Raw genomic sequence first — 17,986 nt, 5'->3', positions numbered from 1 at the left:
TCAGTGACATTAGGTACATTCACATTTTTGTGCAACCATCACCACTATCCATCTCCAGAACCTTTTTCATCTTGCAAAATGAAAACTCTGAATCTATAATTTAGTTTAATCTTATATTATTTTTTCCTGTAGTAATTTTGCACTGGAGTCTTGTAGTTTGTTTTCACCTTGCTCGTTTCCTCTTGAGCTAACTAATTGGATTCTATTTTCTTTTCTATACCTTGGGAACTAGCTACAGACTGGGGTGTCCTCTGGTCTGGGGCTGGCTCCCCAGTTCATTTCCAGCAGTCTGTGTTTATTCTGCCTTGTCTCCGCAGTAGCCATTTTCACTACTCCTACCTAGCTTGAAGAAATGCGGGATCCTAGTTCCCCAACCAGGATTCGAACCTGGGCCCCCTGCATTGGGAGCGTAGAGTTTTAATCATGGACCGCCAGGGAAGTCCCAAGTGGCTGCTCTTTTTCTCTCCAGTTTTAGGAAGAGTAGTCAGCATTCACAGAATGTTTTTTTTTTCACAGTATGGCTCCTTGGGGTAGGTGTACTGGGGAGGGTTAGGAGCCCACTCAGCTGCGCCTCTCCACTCTTCCTCTCAGTCTTGTCTCTTTGTTGTTCATCAGTTTAAAATGTTTATTGCATGAGGTTATGTCTTTTTGACTGCTACTGGTGATTTAAAAAAAAATGTTTCTCCCCTCAATCTATTAGACAATGAGGGAGAAAAATTCTGTGAGGAAAATTCTAGTCATTATTATTAATTTTTTTATTTTTTATTTTTTGCAGTACGCGGGCCTCTCACTGTTGTGGCCTCTCCCATTGCGGAGCACAGGCTCCGGATGCGCAGGCTCAGTGGCCATGGCTCACAGGCCCAGCCGCTCCGCGGCATGTGGGATCTTCCCGGACCGGGGCACGAACCCACGTCCCCTGCATCGGCAGGCGGACTCTCCACCACTGCGCCACCAGGGAAGCCCCTCTAGTCACTATTTTAACTCCAATTTTTCATTTCATATATTTCTGTAGTGCTTAAAAATTTTTTTCACAACCTATGTGTTTTTGTTCCCATTTGTTTCTTAAAAATTAAGAATTAGTAGTGAAGTATAAATTATAACATTTTAAACAGTTTATGAAGCAAACCCAAAATTCGGGCACACATCGATACAAATTCGTTAATCAATGTCTGTTTTGTATGTAATTCATACGTAATTCTTTATTCATGTTATCGTTGTGAGAACCTAGAAACAATAAAAATTCCCAATAATAACAGAATAGTTAAGTAAATTATTGTGTAATGTTGATAGCATATTCAGGATAGCAGCCATAGTAATGACACTTTGTACCTCTAGCAGCATGGAGAAATGCTTATGGAACAAGGATACCAAACTGTGTCCTCTGTGTGCTTTCAGTTTGTAAAACAATATTCTTGAGAAGGAAGTACAGTTGACCCTTGAAGGACACCAGTTTGAACTGCACGGGTCTATTTATAGGCAGATATTTTTCAACATTAAATACTACAGTACTATTTTATCCGCAGGTGTCTGAGGAACGCAGGTACAGAGGGAACCACCTAAACGGAGGGCCAACTCTGTTATACACACAGATTTTCAAACGTGGGAGGGTGGGTGCCCTGACCCCCAGCATCATTCAAGGGTCAACTGTACCCCAAAATGAACAATGGATAGGTTATCTCCACGTGGGCATTAGTGAAGGTTTCTACTGTCTCTAGGTAGGTTGCAGAGAGAGGGGTAAATTCAGGCGTTCAACCGTCAGCAGAAGGGAGAAACCGAGTTGAAACCAGCTGGAAGGGCAAGCAGCAGGAGAGCCAAAGGTCAGGGGCCAGTGCCGCCAGAGAGGATCAGAGGCCCCTTGTGAGGCTTCCCGGAGTCCTACACAGCAGCCTCCTGCCCCTACCTCAGACAGGGACAAGCAGTGCTCTGCAGTAAGCCTTGCAGCCCTAAGAGACGACTTGGAGGCAGCACGGCACGGGGCTGGTGGGGGGCGGGGGAGGGAACCCTAGGACACGGAGGAGGCCACTTCCAGATGCCCAGTCTACCACAGTCCCAATCCCAGCACTTTCCCCTCTAGGACCCTCCTGGGACATCACTGCAACAGTGGGCAGAACTGTAAGGCAATAATGCATCCAGGCATTTATTTACTAATCATTCCAAGGAAACCTGTGTTCTTTTCGGCTACTAGAATGTTAATTCAAAGCAATTTTAAAGATAACTGGTTTGTGTGGGGAGGGGTAGATCACAGGAGTCTAAGCAGCAGCCGTCACTCCAAAGAACTCATTGAAGATGGCAGAAAGGAAAATTAAACTCAAGCGAACTGCCTTATCCCTCTCTTCTTGATTTTAATTCGACTTCGTTTACCTCTGCTGTGGGAGAAATTTCTCTACTAGGACCTCTCTTTAGTCATTCTACAGGGTGGTTAGTGGCACGGTGAATAAACAACCCGTGCTCTGTGGTATAGAACCTAACAAGCACACTTGAGGTTGAACTGGAAATGGGAGTCTAGTGTGGGTACCGGCTGACACCCACTGGAGGAAGGAGGTGAAGACAGATGGCATCTCTCCAAGGCCACGCCCTTGCTGCTCAACCCGAGTCACTTTTGGGAACACTGGGTCCTCATATCCCAGATTTGCATCAACACCTCCTGGTGTAAGGAGGAACAGGAACGTCCTCACCCGCCTGCCATCTTCAAGGGCTCTTGAAGCTCTCTTGAAGCTGCTGTGTGCTCTCCCCACCCCCTCACTTCTGAGAAAGTGGAGAGAGCTAAAATACCTCAAAGGAAAGCAGTACACGTCCTAGATAAGCAGTGGTTATAGAGTGGTTGCCAACTTTCATAAACTTCCTCTTAAAAATAATGAATAACACCTCTGGAAAATACAGAAACACAAGAACAGTTTCTGTTAGTAAAAACAGTTAAAAACATCCAGAGGTCCATTACTCTCCCCTTTCTCTGAAAGACCAACCCCAGTTCTGCTATTTAAACAGTCAACGTAGTAGAAAACCATGAATAACATTCTAAGCCATATTTTAATAGAACTTTTCCTCCAGACACCAATCACTCCCAATCAGGAATTTTCTGGTTTATGGTTTTTTTTGTTTTTTGTTTTGTTTTTGGTAAATGTTTGCTAAAAAAGGAAAGTGGATAATAATCTGGGTAGATTTACCTCTTCTCTTTGCCATTTATGACTGTTTAGATGCTTTGCCTACCTCCGCCCCCCACGACGGCCCAAGTTAACAAATCTACAAGGATATACTAAAATCAAAGAAAAATAGAGACAGAGCAGAAAAAAGGTATTAAGAAGGCAGACAACAAATTAAGGTGAAGGACTGGAGAACTAGTATGAAGCCTCTTTTGTTTGCTAAGATCTTTTGTATATCCTTTACATTAAAAAATGGAATGTTGGGAAGTTTTCTAGTTGTTTTTTTTTTTTTTTTTTTTTACTAATAATACATTATAACAGTGTAGAATACGTCCTTTTAAAAACGATAGTCTAAAAAGACCTCCAGGGCTTCCCTGGTGGCGCAGTGGTTGAGAGCCCCCCTGCCATTGCAGGGGATGAGGGGTTGAGCCCTGGTCCGGGAAGATCCCACATGCTGCGGAACAGCTGGGCCTGTGTGCCACAACTACTGAGTCTGCAGTCTACAACCCGCCAGCCACAACTACTGAGCCTGCGCTCTAGAGTCCGCATCCCACAACTACTGAGCCCGCACACCTAGAGCCCGTGCTCCACAACAAGAGAAGCCACCGCAATGAGAAGCCTGTGCACTGCAAGGAAGAGTAGCCCCTGCTCGTCGCCACTAGAGAAAGCCCACATGCAGCAACAGACCCAATGCAGCCAAAAATAAAATAAATAAATTTATTAAAAAAAATAAAAAGACCTTCAGTCAACCTAAAAAGAAAAAAAGATAGTCTATCAAGACTATCATTTAAGTAAATCAGGAGTTGGGCAAAATCCAGGAGTTTAAAATCACTTTAGAATTTATTTTAAAATGGATAGGATTTTAAAAGTAAAGAAGTTTTTTTAAAAAACTAGATATTGAGACTCTTGAAAATGTATACGAAAAATCAATGCAGTTTGAAAATGTCTTTCACACAATCTTCCCTCTGGGTGTTTGCTGTTTCCTTCTCACAGGACCCTGCTCACATCCCTGCCTCTTGTCCCTAATTCTCACAGCCAGGCCTGTATTATCATGTGTGGATGGTGGAACTCAAGCCCATATGACCCAGGAAGAAGTGGGGTGGGAGCTGTCTTGTAGCTAGCCTGATGGCCTTTGGTAGAATGCTAATTTCCTAATCGGATTTGGAGGGTGGGGTTGGCAACTAGAAAAGTTGATCCCTTCGCTTCAGGCTAAATATACAGCCAGCATTCCCAAGGCCTTAACCTTGCGCACTTTGAGGAAGGTGGGGTTTTACATGCGTTCATATCCTCTCCTGGGCCTCTTTCTGGTCACCAGGCATGCTGTTAGCAAAACGCCAAGCAATCCTGCGATACTCAGGCCCATGGCCACAGGGATTTCTCTCCTGTTTCTGTCACTGAAGCATTCGTCCGCTGTAATTGAAGTCAGAGTAACAGGTGTTACAGGCTGGCCACAATGCTGGGAAGTGATACTGCCCCTGCCCGCCTCAGCTTCACAGAGAAGGAAACTGAGAGAGAGATGGATCTGCGGGACCTGTCCCTGCTGCCTCAGACATATGGACAGGTGAAGATGAGAAGGGAAGGGGTCACTGCAGTGGACTGAAATTTGTAGTGCCTGTGATCACTTAAGGGGTGTCTTAACTGCAGATCCCCGGGCCCCGCACCCAAGCAGTTTTGATTCAGCGGGTCGGAGGTGGGACCCAGGTGACTGTGATACGGCTGGGAGGCAGATCCAACTTTGAGGAACACTGGTTAGGTCCAGAGGGTCAGGATCAGAATTGTGTCTTGACTCTCAAGCCAGGGTAAGCACGGGAGCCTGGTTTCCCAAGGTTGGAAACACAGACCTGGACCATATCACCTGGCCCAAGTTTTCTATTTAAACTCTGTGCTTCTTGAAGGGACTGCTGGACACCCTGGGCTCCTGGTACTGGAGAGAGCTTTTGCAGGCTCCGAGATTTTAGAGAGAAGGGGTTTAGAAAGGGGGTCAGGGGCCTACTGTTTGGGATGACCGTTCTGTTTGACAAGGCCGAGCGTTACACTTGCTGGATTCCTCTCCAGTTCTCCGAGCCCCTGTTGAAGGGTCACCCAACTGTCAGGACTTCTCTGACCCACTTCCTGCAACGCTGTGCTCCTCATGCCTTCCTCTGTGCTCCCACGGCCTTTTGTACTTATGCCTTTTATAATGCCATATTGTATGGTAACTTCTATTTTTCAACTTGCTCCTTTTTCTCTCTTCTCTTACTCTCTGGTAGAAAACATTATTTACAGGATGACATACAACTTCACATCTGAGCACCTTTAGTGAAATTTGAGGTGCAAAGACTGGGAATAAGGAGCTGAGCTGAAGCGGGGACAGTGGAATGAACAAGAGAAATACTTTGGAGGTAGAATTGATAGGGTTTTATGACTATGTATATGAGAGGGTGAAGGAGAGAGAGGAAAAAATGAAAAGATAGCTTTCTACATCTCCTCGTGAGCACTGCTTAATAGCGGCCAGGTGTGCTGCTAAAAGGTTTTTATTTCTCATCTCTGTCACCGAGAGGTTTCCCAGACCTGCTTACTTCCTTCTATACACAGGTTCTGAGGGGGAGGAAGAGAAAGTGTGTGCCTTATTTTTAAGACCACATGATTAAATACAGAGGTTTTTCAAGCCTTCATAATAAATTTTTAAAAGAGTTTCCCAAATTGGATATTTTGAGACAAGATGACAGAGTGGGGGAAATACCTACTAGCAAATTTTAATATTTAATCTTAGGACTCTGGTAAAGGTCCAAAATTAAGATAGAGATTGTAGGACTCAGACCAAACCTACAGATATCAGGAGATCCAAGGCTAGTGACACTTAATACTGCCTTTGCTGAATGCTTTCCACCAGGTATATCAGAAGTTTTCTGCCAGACACATTTTCAGCTTTACAGTGGAATTCAAGTAGAAATCAGACTCATGTTATAGAAAGTTAACTTACAGCTACACCTCTAGCTAAATCTATTTTTGATGGCTGAGAAGTACTCATAAGGTCATTGACTTATTATGAGAGAGATGTTTTAGAAACTGAAGTTCAATTCTTGCCCTAATGTAGAAACCCTTGTAATACTGTTTTCCTGGTGGGGAGAAAAGGGCTTTTTTGGAAAGTCACCCTGGGCTGCCCCTGGCCTTCTTGTTAGAACCTGCTTCCCTCTGTGGTGGTAAAAACCCAAAGTAGAAGTTGCATGGAAACTAAGACTAATTATGAGGAAGCACTAGTTGGGTAGAACAGCTTGGATTTGAGAAGAGGGGATTCAACAGAGTGTATTTCTGTCTAGAATGATCACAACTTTCTCTTTTCCCTCCATAAGTGGGAAAGAATCTATTCTGAAATCTTGAATTTTAGACATATCACTAATACTCAGGATTTTAAGGTGTTCTCCAAAGACACCTGGGTTTACCAGTATTCAACAGCTTGTCCAGGGGAGGTTACTGATGGCGTTTTCTCACTCTTTGATTGATTGACTGTGTGTGTGTGTGTTTAAATGAGTCAGAATGTGTATCTTGGCCAGACAAGAAGAATGTATTCTGCTGAGGGAGGGCAGTGGACATGAGTGGGTTTAAGTGTCTGATTTTGAGGCTGGTATTGACTCATACAACGGTGGGAGGGAGGGTTGGCCGGAGAAACTTGACCCTGAGAGCTTAGCGGAATCATACTCTTCTAGGAAGTTCATGTGATTCTTGTCCCTTTGAAAGCTTCAACCAAAAAACAACTTGAAACTACTCCTGGGTCTCAGAAGTTTAGGTTTGTGACATGATGATCCCTTAACTTACCATTTCCAAAGTGGTTGCCTTCAAAATCAAAGGCTTGAAGTTGGATATTCATTGTTTTCAGCTGAAGGTGGGTGGAGAGCGGGATGCTCTGTTCGCTCACACACTTGAAGGAATGCCCCGCCACAGTCTCAAACATCACCATTGCACTTTTCATTCCTTGGTAAACTTTCTCTGAAAACACAAAGGTGAAATACCGACATGTAAGAACCCTGGCAAGTATCCATTGAGCCCCAGCTGTTGCTGGATGGCCCATGTGCAGTTAAATGGCCTTCCTTAGATGTGGTTCTCCACAGTTCTGACACCTTCGCCTCATGAAACATCACCCTGGTGCTGTCTGGGGACTTTTTCCTGATGCTCTGTTCACCATATATGGGGACAATCTCACATAAATTAGAATAAGATAACATTGAAATAAAAACTCTTCGGAATCTTTTATTCAGTTATTTTAAGTCACTGGGGGCAGAGTCAATGGGGGCTATTGTCAGTGCTTGCGCACAAAAAAGTGTCCACGAAAACTTCAGAAATAAAAGAAGTAAGATTGTTCTCTGAGACAAAAATCACACGCTCTCATAATGCATCAGAGCAGAGACATGCAAAGTTACCAAGCAGAGTATTTGCATGTCACCACACTGAACGCATTCATATAGCAAAAGGAAGGACCAAGCCCATCATTGGGAGGGGTTGTCGCATCATTCATGGAAGCATAGAGAAGGGAGAGGCCCATCTGCATCCATCTGAGTGCTGCTGGGAGAGAAGGACCTGCTCAAGGACTGGCCCTGTCTCATGAGAGGCACACGCGTTTCAAGGAGATGAGTGCTTCAAGGCCCATGGGGTTAAACATTTAAAATATTTACACCATTGTAAAGCAATTATACTCCAATAAAGATGTTTAAAAAATTTAATAACTCCATTTGCTCTAATTCCACCTCTACCAGGCACCCTTCTGAATATAGTTTGGTTTCCCTAATGGGAGAAAGTTCATTGGCAGAGTACCCAACTGTCTTGGTCCCCTTGCAGTTATAATAAGAAACAGTAGCATGATGAATGAACAAACTGGCATTCTGATTTTATACATCAGTTTTATGACCTTGGTTTAACATCAGGTTCCTTGAAGAAACAGCCGCTGATGGCTTCCGGGGCTGAGGACCAGACTATGGACCTCAGTGAATTCATCCACGGGCTGTTCGTGAGGGAGTCCGAAAGTTCCCTCCTCTCCTGCTGCTGCGGGTGTGTTCACTTGCATCTGACATAACATCTCACACAGAGGGTCAGTTCACTGTGTTTCAGGTGCTGTGCAAGTACTTGACGTGCATTTTCCTGTTTAATTCCCACAAAAATTTTTTGAGATAGGTACTACTGTCACCATTTTACAGATGAGAAGACGGAGTTGAAAACATTCGTCTAAGAACATACATCTAGTAAGTGGTATTTGGACTCAAGCCGTCTGATTCTAGAGCTTGTTACCTTAACTACTGTGCTGTTGTGTCTCCTGCCTGTTACTGTTGTATTCACTGCAGACTCCTGCATTTATACATTCAAACGTCCTACATGATGTACTGAATTATCCATGTACACTGCTGTATCTTGTGTTATATCCTGGGGTAGTCTACTACCACTGCTCGTGCTAATGTCACCATGGTCACTACCTCTGAACTACAACTAACTACTGTACTCACACCACCACCACTGCCACCATTGACGTGAAAATTATCATTACTATGAGTATGACAGTTCCTGCTGCCACTCCTGAGCCTTGAGCATGCGGACCTAGAGTTGTTTTTTCCCCTCCCTCAGCCTCTCAATTAGCTTCTGGTCTGACTTTCCCTTCTCCTGCCCCTTGAGACGTTACTACCCTATTAGTAGCTAAAATTTGGTCATTATCCAGTGATAACATTAGCTGCTTTATGTTAGCATGCACAATATTTATTCCCCAGTCGATATGAGGAGACTCGTTTGAGATAATGTATATGAAAAGGTCAGCTGTGACATCTTCCTTACATTTAACCAATAATCATTGACAACAACTTTTTGAGCAATACCAATGTAATATTGCTAATATTTAAAATAGATATATCTTCACATTTTCATTTCTCGGCAAGTTTCTTTACTATAAGTTCCTTAAATAATAAAAGAATAAGTTTAAGCCAGTCCAAAGAATTTTGAAGAGGAGAAAAGAGACATGAAAACTCTTAGTACACGACCTGGCACAGAGGAGGTGCTCACTAACAGTGTTATCGAAGTCTAGGCTTTCGGGAGAAACATCTGAGGCCTCTGAGAAACTCCCTCAACTTGACTGGGAGCATTACTTTCCTAGAAGTGAACGTTGTAGGAGTTCTTTCAACTTGCTCTACTTTGGGTAATTTTTCCTATAGCAACCAAAGTGAACCTTTATAAATATAAATTTGATATATCATTTCCCTATGCCAAGCCCTCCAATGGCATCTTTTCACACTTTAGAATAAAATCCAAAGTCCTCACCCTGTCTTACCCACAGGCTCTCTGTGCTCTGGCCTGGCTGCCCCTCAGACCCCATTGGCTGCTTTGCTTGCTCTCTTGGACACACTGGTTCCTGCTGGTCCTTGAGTGCCCCAGCAAGCTCACTCCTTAGAGCCTGGGCACTTGCAGTTCCTGCCGCCTGGAAAGAGCTTCCCCAGACCCAGATGTCCCCAAATGGGGACAGCTCCCTGCTCAAATCTCACCTCTTCAGAGAGGGCTTTCTCCTCAGAGGGCTTCCCTACTACACCTTCCAGTCCTCTCCAACCTCATCCTGCTTTTTTTGCTCATAGAACTTAGCACTATTTAACTGTATATTATAATTTAATGCATCTGTTTACGGTCCTCTCCCCACTTCTATAATGTAAGCTCCATGAGGGCAGGGACTATATGTTTAGATAATTAGGGATACCGAGTACATACTATAGGGCTTGGAACCTAGCAGGCACTAGCTACACTTTCGTAGAATGAATGCATGATTCCCAGAGTGTAAAATAAACCTCACCATTAACGGCAAATCTGTCCAAAAGTCACTCAACTCTATTGTTGCTGATTTGACACAATGTAGCCAACTTGCTGCATGAGCAGACAAGCAGACTGAAGCACACAGAGATGTATCAATAATAAGTTCCCTCAAAGTTACATTGCTGGCTGCTCTCTCAGTCTGCTTCTCAAAGGCAGCATCACATATTAGCCAGGTGAAAACTGGGCTAACCAGAAACATAGCATCATCGCTGGTAGAACAGGCTTCTCCAACTACTTACCGGGATTTGAGACGGTCAAATAGGCTTCCACCTCACTGATATAATACGAGTTTTCATCCTGTAAAACAGCAGTGTGTCAATTTTTGGGTAATCTCTGTTTTTATGTTTATGATCCTAGTTTACAGACTGTTTAGGCAGGATTCCAGCTATTAAATCATTGATATAGGGGTTTGGGTTAGTAGGTATAGAGCCACAACTGTGTTTGAAATTTTCCAAAGAAGTAAATACATCATACAATAAATAGATAATAAGTAATGGCTTGCCCCTGGCTGAAAATTTCTCTATTGCATACTTGTTGCTAGAGCCTGAAATTCAAATTCCACTGGTACTATTTGAGTCCCTTCAGCTGGGCCAAGTTTCCCCCTGTTATAATGCAAATACATCTGGAAGGTGGATGGGTTGGGGGGGCATACATTAAGCCCTTATTAGTAATTAATATTTTAGGGTAAGGATTCAAGCTGAGACCGCTCATCCTTAAGGCTACCATGGGTGGATTTGATGGGGTTCATAACCCCCCCTGGGAAAAACGGTGTATGCAAAATTGTGTGTGGATTTTCCTGGATAGGGTATCAATTACTTTAAATAGATTAATGGGTTCATGTCTCCAAAATGGTTACATGGGGCCATGAAGGATTCTGGAAAGAAAAGGTTAACCCTGAGATTACTGGCTGTTGCCTAGAAGAAGACCCCAGGTTGTTGTGTTCAGAATTATAAAGCAGTGCTCCACATTTTATCCAGAGACTGTACTTTTGAAAAAAAAAATAAAACACTAAAAACCCTACAAAACAGCCCTATAACTTCCTGAGAGAATCAGGGTATGGAACATTAAAACGAATTGAATTGAGATATGAAAGTTAAGCTGGAAAAGGAGTTTTTATTTTTTAAAGTAGGTGATTTACAGTGTTATTGCTTTTAAACATTCACTAGAAAACTGTCTGCAAGTGAGTTGCCAAAAACGCTAGTAGAGCAACCAAAATCAGAATCTGAAATTGAATTACTTTTAGTAGTCATTAAAGGAACTTAGCAATAATAATCTTGACCACATTCTAGTCTATTTATATATTGTTTGCAGATGAAATGATGATTGCTTACACAATAAGGGTTCCAGAAATACAAACTGTTCCAGTGAGGTGACTGCTATCGATGCACTGAACTCTAGATCCTACAGTTCCTTGAAGCAGCTCCACACACTGGCTTCTCACCTCGTGCCAGGCACTTCCTACCTTGTGTGGCAGGCACCTCTGTGCCTCACCTTATTTAATCCCCACAAGCACTAGGAGAAGAAATGGAGGCTCAGTGACTTGCCCAAGGTCACAGTCCTAATAGTTGGCAGGTGAAGATATGACCCCAAGCCACCTGGTTAGCCTTTAACTTCTCTTATATCCACTCCAGACCAGGCATTGCTCTAGGTCCTGGGGGAAGAATAAGACCCAGATGCTTCATTCAAGGTGCTCAGTCTTGGGTCTCAAAGGCAAGTTGGATGATGTGCTTGGACCATCCATTTGTTTTAGAGAAAAACAACTGTGACCCAGGCCCTTGGGTTGCTTTTACATACAGTTTATTCAGGTTATTCTTTTTTTGCCACGCCTTGTGGCTTGTGGGATCTTAGTTCCCCGACCAGTAACCCAGGCCCTTAGAAGTGAAAGTGCAGAGTCCTAACCACTGGACTGCCAGGGAATTCCCAGGATATTCTTTACTTGGGATCCCTTTTAGCATAAGAGAGACCTGTATGTCAGGGCCCACAGTCACTTTTATAAAATCCCTGCCCCATCCTAAGGGCAGACAGAATCCATTGAAGGGTTTTAAGCAGGGCAGTGATATGAGGGCTTTGTTTTTGGAAATTGCTTGGGCTGCAACAAGAGATTGATTAAAGAGCAGCAGGAGAACTGTGATGGGGCCAGTGCTGAGCTCCATGGGATACCTCCTGAAGTCTTCCCTCTCCTGTGGCATCTCCTAGAGCTATCCTCGCTGTAAGGAATGGGTACTTTGTATTTCTTTAATCGTTTTACAGTTTACTAAGTGCATTTTTCTGCCTTCTTTGATCCTCACAACCCCCTTGAGGCAGAATAAATGTTCTCAACCCATTTTACAGCTGAGAACAAAGAGCTCAGACGAGGTAGGCCTCTACCGCTGATTCACATTGTTTGTAGGTGAGGCAAAGCAAGATCTTGTCTATGGGGTCTTGCTCTACACTTTCCTTCATGGGATGTGTGGTTATAGAGAAAAAATTTGTCGTGCAAGAACTTTCTTTCACATTCCCTGGAATATATTTGCCTATATATAATCATCTATAGGAGGCAAGACCAGCTACATAATTTGTGGACCTAGTTCAAAATAAAAATGCAAGATCAAAAATTATTAAGAATTCCAAGAGGGGAGGTAAAGCATTAAAGCAAGCATGGGCCCTCCCAGCTGTATGCCCTGACAGGAAGGGCTGTTCCTGCTCTACCAGAACTGGTGCTATAATTATAGGGCTAATGCCCAAGGTGAGGCCTTCCAAAGCAGATGGCAGTGATCATACTCACTGCAAGTTTATGTCATAATGTAACAGGACTGAGTCCGGAGCCTGTATCCAGGTTTCCTTCTGTTTTGACTGAGTGAAAATTAGCCAGACGTTGACTGGGACTGAACTGCTGTCTATCTTCATGGTAAAGGAAGAGCATTTGTTAGGTGAACTTTTGTAAACAAGAGGTCAGTGGAATGTTTAGTTTCCTTGAGATTCCAAGTTTTACATAATGTATGCTGCTGATATCAAATGAGTCTTATTTAGACCATGGTACCCACTTTTTCTGTGGAGTTGTGTTAAAGAAAATAAAGTTGTCTTTTATTTAAACTAGAGCAAAGCATCTTTTTTTAGACTCAGAAATTCAGAATTTGGCCCCATTTGAATGGTAACAGAGCTGAAGTTTATTCTATATGAGGGGTTGGCAAGTTTTTTGCTGTAAAGAGCCATATGGTAAATATTTTAGGCTTTGTGGATCTCCCTAGCAACCACTCAACTCCACCATTCTAGCACAAAAGCAGCCACAGATGACACATATGCAAATAAGTGTCCCAAAGAATTGTCCCAAATAATTCCCAAAGAACTTCATTTATGGGCACTGAAATTTGAATTTATATGAGTTCCTGTGTCACAGAATATTTTTTTTCCAACCATTAAAAAATGTAAAAGCCATTCTTAGCTTATAGACTGTACATTTTTTTGGTGGCGGCTGGATTTGGTCGGGGGTTGGGGGGGCATAGCTTGTTGACCCCTGGGCTACACCATCCATAAAGAACAAAGTTGCTGAGCAAATTAGTTGGTTATGAAATGTTATAAAGAGAGTGGTTAACCTTGTCTTTGGGAGAATAAAGTGTTGCTAAGAATTTTTAAACACTATTTTAAAAATATGTCTCTGTTCCCATGTAACCTAGGTTAAGTTGTTGTATCTTGGTGATCATTGAAAAAATTTAATTTTTTTTCTTATTCAGTAGCAGAATGGGGACAATAGTAACAGGACTTACCTCTTAGGTTGATGTGAGTATTAAATGAAGGAATCATGTAAAAAACGTATCACAAAGTCTTTGCTCAAATTTTAACTAGTGTTGTTAATAACAGTAATAAAAAGATTTCCCCTTCCCAGTAAACCGCTCTCACTGAGATCAAATGATAATTTTTTTTTTTTTTTTTTTTTGCGGTACGCGGGCCTCTCACTGCTGTGGCCTCTCCTGTTGCGGAGCACAGGCTCCGGACACGCAGGCCCAGAGGCCACGGCTCACGGGCCCAGCCGCTCCGCGGCATGTGGGATCCTCCCGGACCGGGGCACGAACCCGTGTCCCCTGCATCGGCAGGCAGACTCTCAACCACTGCGCCACCAGGGAAGCTCTCAAATGATAATTTTTAATCTATATCCTAGAGCTCAGATCCACCACAAACAGAAAGAAAGAGAGAGCAAGCCAGTGAGCTAAGCTTAGCTAGCCCTATGGATTAAAGAACCAGGCTGAAACTTTAGCTCTCAGGGACAGGAATGGGGTGGATACAGAGGAAGGCAGTGGTGGGGAGGTTGAGAACTTCAAGCAGGTGTCAGATTTAACCTAAAGCCCAAGGGAAATTACATGCCACACATTCTGCAATTTATATTCTGTAATTTATAGCGCGTTCTCCTTTGACACCCACGGGGTTATTCTCTGCCAGATGTTTTTCTCATTTGGGGTTGAGGTTGGAGAGTGACAAAAGGGGGCCAAGGACTCCTAAGAGCTGAATATGGTACTTTAGCACTTATAGCATGTCCATGTGAAGGGACCATTTGCAGAAGTACCATCTCACTACTGAACCCATGGCTGCTGACAACGTGGCTCCTCACCGCCAGTGTCTAAAGAGAACTCTGCAATATCTCATCAAAAGGTCTTAATTCAAGGAACTTAAACACTCTCCTTAGCAAAGGACAGGGTCCAGAGCAAGCCAGCCAGTCAAGCCTGCCCAGAAATGCAGCTTGCCAAAGACGGTGAGGCCCAGGGTCCTCTCCTCAACTTCTGCAAAATGTATCGTGGGAGTTTCATAGTCACAGATGTTCAGGATGTGGACAGCAATCAGGCCTTTTTTTGTTCAATGTTGTCGACTTCATCAAGAAACCTCTGCTCTGGAAACAGACTCACAGACTTAGAGAATGAACTCTAAGTGTGTTGGGGGGTGGGAAGGATAGTTAGGGAGATTGGGATTAACATACACTCACTACTATATTAAAAATGGATCACAGGGCTTCCCAGGTGGCGCAGTGGTTGAGAGTCCGCCTGCCAATGCAGGGGACACGAGTTCGTGCCCCGGTCCAGGAAGATCCCACATGCCGCGGAGCGGCTGGGCCCGTGAGCCATGGCCGCTGAGCCTGCGCGTCCGGAGCCTGTGCTCCGCAATGGGAGAGGCCACAACAGTGAGAGGCCCGCATACCGCAAAAAAAAAAGGATCACAAACAAGGACCTACTGTACAGCATGGAGAATTCTGCTCAATGTTATGTAACAACCTAGATGGGAAAAGAATTTGAAAAAGAATAGACACATGTATATGTATAACTGAATCTCTTTGCTGTACACCTGAAACTAACACAACATTGTTAATCAACTATACTCCAATATAAAATAAAAAGTTAAAAAAGAAAGAAAGAAAGAAAGAAAAGAAACCTCAGCTCTGAATGTCACAAAAAGAGGCCAAAGAGGCTATTTCCTTAGAGCTGCTGGTCTACTTTTTGGCAACTTGCCCCAGAGTTCTCTGTGAAATTTAGATTCACTCCTTTATGGATTCATTTGCTAAAGGTATACTATGTATAAAGTCAGGGCTGGGCACTAGAGAGAGGAACGTGAATAAGTCAAGACTTGCCTTCAAGATGGCAAAATGTGTGGTAAGTGCATTTATGGAGGTCGGGGAATATATGGAGGGTCAGGAAACCAAGAGAAGAAAGTCCCAGTTTTACCTGGGATGGACGTGGGGATTGGGGTGGGGAGACTTCACAGAGTGAAGATGAATTGATAATTCATCTCAAAGGATGAATGAGGGGTGGGAGGTTCATTCCAGGCAGAGGGAACCCCACAAGGGAAAACAGGGCAGGAAATGGTGCCGCACACTTGGCAAGTTCTAAACAGCGCACTCTGAGTGTGTTAACATTTGAACACTGATAACAGTCCTCAGGAGTCTATACGTTAAGAGGGCTCCGAATGCCCCTGAAAGGCTCTGGAGAAACACCAGGTGGGTGGGCACCATTCGACTTCCAGACCTCATCGACTCCAACTCACTGCCTTGCCCTGGTGCTCCTCTCTCCTGGTGACTGACTTCTCCCAGGTCCCAGAGCCGGCGCTGGAGGCTTGCACTGCCCTTCCAACCAGGTGGATGAGAAAGGGATAGTGTTGAGAACAGAAACATAAACTCTACACAGTTACTGAAAGATGGTTTTAAAACAAAATATCCTTTAAAACAAGGAAGTTGTGGGGAGCAGGGGGAAAGGAGATACATTTATCTTGCCTCTGAAGGGTCTGAACAGCTTTCAGCACTGTCACCTCAATCAAATGAGACATTGACATGGAAACGATTTTGGTTCTTAAAAAAATGAAACTGAGAGAAACGAGACAGGAAACCCCCCTCTCCAGACGCGTGCTCAGCACTTTCACATACACCAGCCCAGTTCACCCTCACAGTGGCCCAACAAAATAGGTCCTGGTTGGTCCCATCTTATAGTGGAGGAAACTAAGGCTCAGAGAGAGAGCTAGTGACTTGTCCATGGTCACACAGTAATAATATGGATAAGTGAAGTCTTGACTGACAACAACATCAAGTGACAGTTTAGGAGGCAAGTTTTTCTTTACGTTTCTGCCATTGGCAGTATTTCAATATTAAAAATGACAAATTATTGTACATGATTTGAAACCTAAAACTATAGCCTGTATTTCTTTTATTTCTCCTGTTATGTCTAGCTCAGTGTTGGCGACAAAGTAGGTGCTCAGTAAATTCTTATTGGTAAATTGGCTGACAAATCAGTCTTGCTAATCAGCATCCAGTTATCATTTTACAACTTGGTTCTCTTCATAACATCTATTATGTTATAACTAACATGCATTCCTATTTTCTAAGGCTCTCTTTTTTCTCTAGAGCACTGGTTCTCAACCAAGGGTGATTTTGCCCCCCAGGGGACATGTAGCAACGTCTGGAGACATTTTGGGTTGTCACAGCTGAGGTTGGGTGTTGCTACTGGCATCTAGTAGGCAGGAGCCAGGGATGCTGCTCAACATCCCACAAGGCTCAGGACAGGCCCTGCCGCAAAGACTTATCTGTTTAAACCCAAGTGTTAATACTGTTGCTGTTGAGAAGCACTGGTGTGGAAGGTAGCAACATGTGAAAAGTGGTTGACTGAATTGTTGAGCCCACTTCTCTTGTGGAAGGTTCTAGACATCTTTCCTGCCTAAATGCCTTTCACATAGTTCCCCCATTAGGGCAGAAGGCACAGTGCCGGGATCCACAGGCCAAAGCGGGCCTACAGCTGTGTTTCATTTTGTTTGACCAATGGAGTGTTCAAATGTCTAAAAAATGTGTTGCCAACACTAAAAAGTCATGTGCTTTCAGGAAAAGATTGGGATTTCTACCTTCTCTTGAACGATAAGGGTTGACAAACACTGGTCTCTTATTACTACCTGATAGAGGTGATGTGTAAATATTTAACGGGCACAGTAGGGCAGTGGCCATGCAGAACACCCCACCGTACAGAATGAACACCTACCATAAAGGACAGTGACAGTCCCCAGGGCTAGATGCCAGCCCCACCACCAACCCCGCCAGCTGGAGCTGAGGAGTGGCTGGTAGGGAGACGGGTACTCCCAACCCCTCCCTCTTGTCCCGTCACTACTGGGGCTGCCGCTTGTCACCTCACACTTACTCTAACATTTTTCTTATGCAGATTTAATGGGGAAATAAAGTCTTCCTCAAAGGTGTCAAAATAAAAAATAAGAGCTGCCCATTTCAAGGAAAAAGACATTTTTACTTTTTCACTACTTCACTCATTAAGTTCTATGCTTAGCCCCTGTAATCTTTGGATTTGTGGCCACTGCTCTGGCTTAAACAACTTCTCTTTTAAAATGCATAAATTCCCCAGAAGGGCTAAGGCTGGGGGGAACTTTTACTTTCTATGAGCCTTTTTGCTTTCTCTTGGGGCGTAGCTAAGGGTGCCTCCTCTGGGTTTTGGTGCTGGCAGTGGAATGAATAAGGTGAGTTTCGTTGGTGAGACTCAGGCAAAGCAGCTGTTGCAACACCTGGGGCCGTGGACTGAGAGCGGCTC

The 17,986-nt window shown here is 43.8% G+C and overlaps 1 protein-coding gene across 4 annotated transcripts in view; it reads right to left on the bottom strand.

The window, feature by feature from the left end:
• LAMP3 (lysosomal associated membrane protein 3) overlaps positions 1 to 17,986 on the bottom strand; it is a 34,466-nt gene that overhangs the window by 5,635 nt on the left and 10,845 nt on the right. For 2 of the 4 annotated variants that reach the window (XM_082840155.1, XM_082840157.1), the window contains 3 exons: positions 10,193 to 10,250; positions 6,936 to 7,106; positions 3,038 to 4,550 (listed from right to left, as the gene is read on the bottom strand). In XM_082840155.1, coding sequence (XP_082696281.1) covers positions 4,411 to 4,550; positions 6,936 to 7,106; positions 10,193 to 10,250 — 369 coding nt within the window. In that variant the 3' untranslated portion in view covers positions 3,038 to 4,410. Of the gene's footprint in view, positions 1 to 3,037; positions 4,551 to 6,935; positions 7,107 to 10,192; positions 10,251 to 17,986 lie in introns of those variants that run through there. The other 2 variants (XM_082840156.1, XM_082840158.1) reach the window with 1 other exon arrangement.

Source organism: Leucopleurus acutus (assembly GCF_964270905.1).
Source record: "Leucopleurus acutus genome assembly, chromosome: 5".
NCBI classification, from domain to species: domain Eukaryota; kingdom Metazoa; phylum Chordata; class Mammalia; order Artiodactyla; family Delphinidae; genus Leucopleurus; species Leucopleurus acutus.
This window is presented reverse-complemented; position numbering and strand designations above follow the sequence as displayed.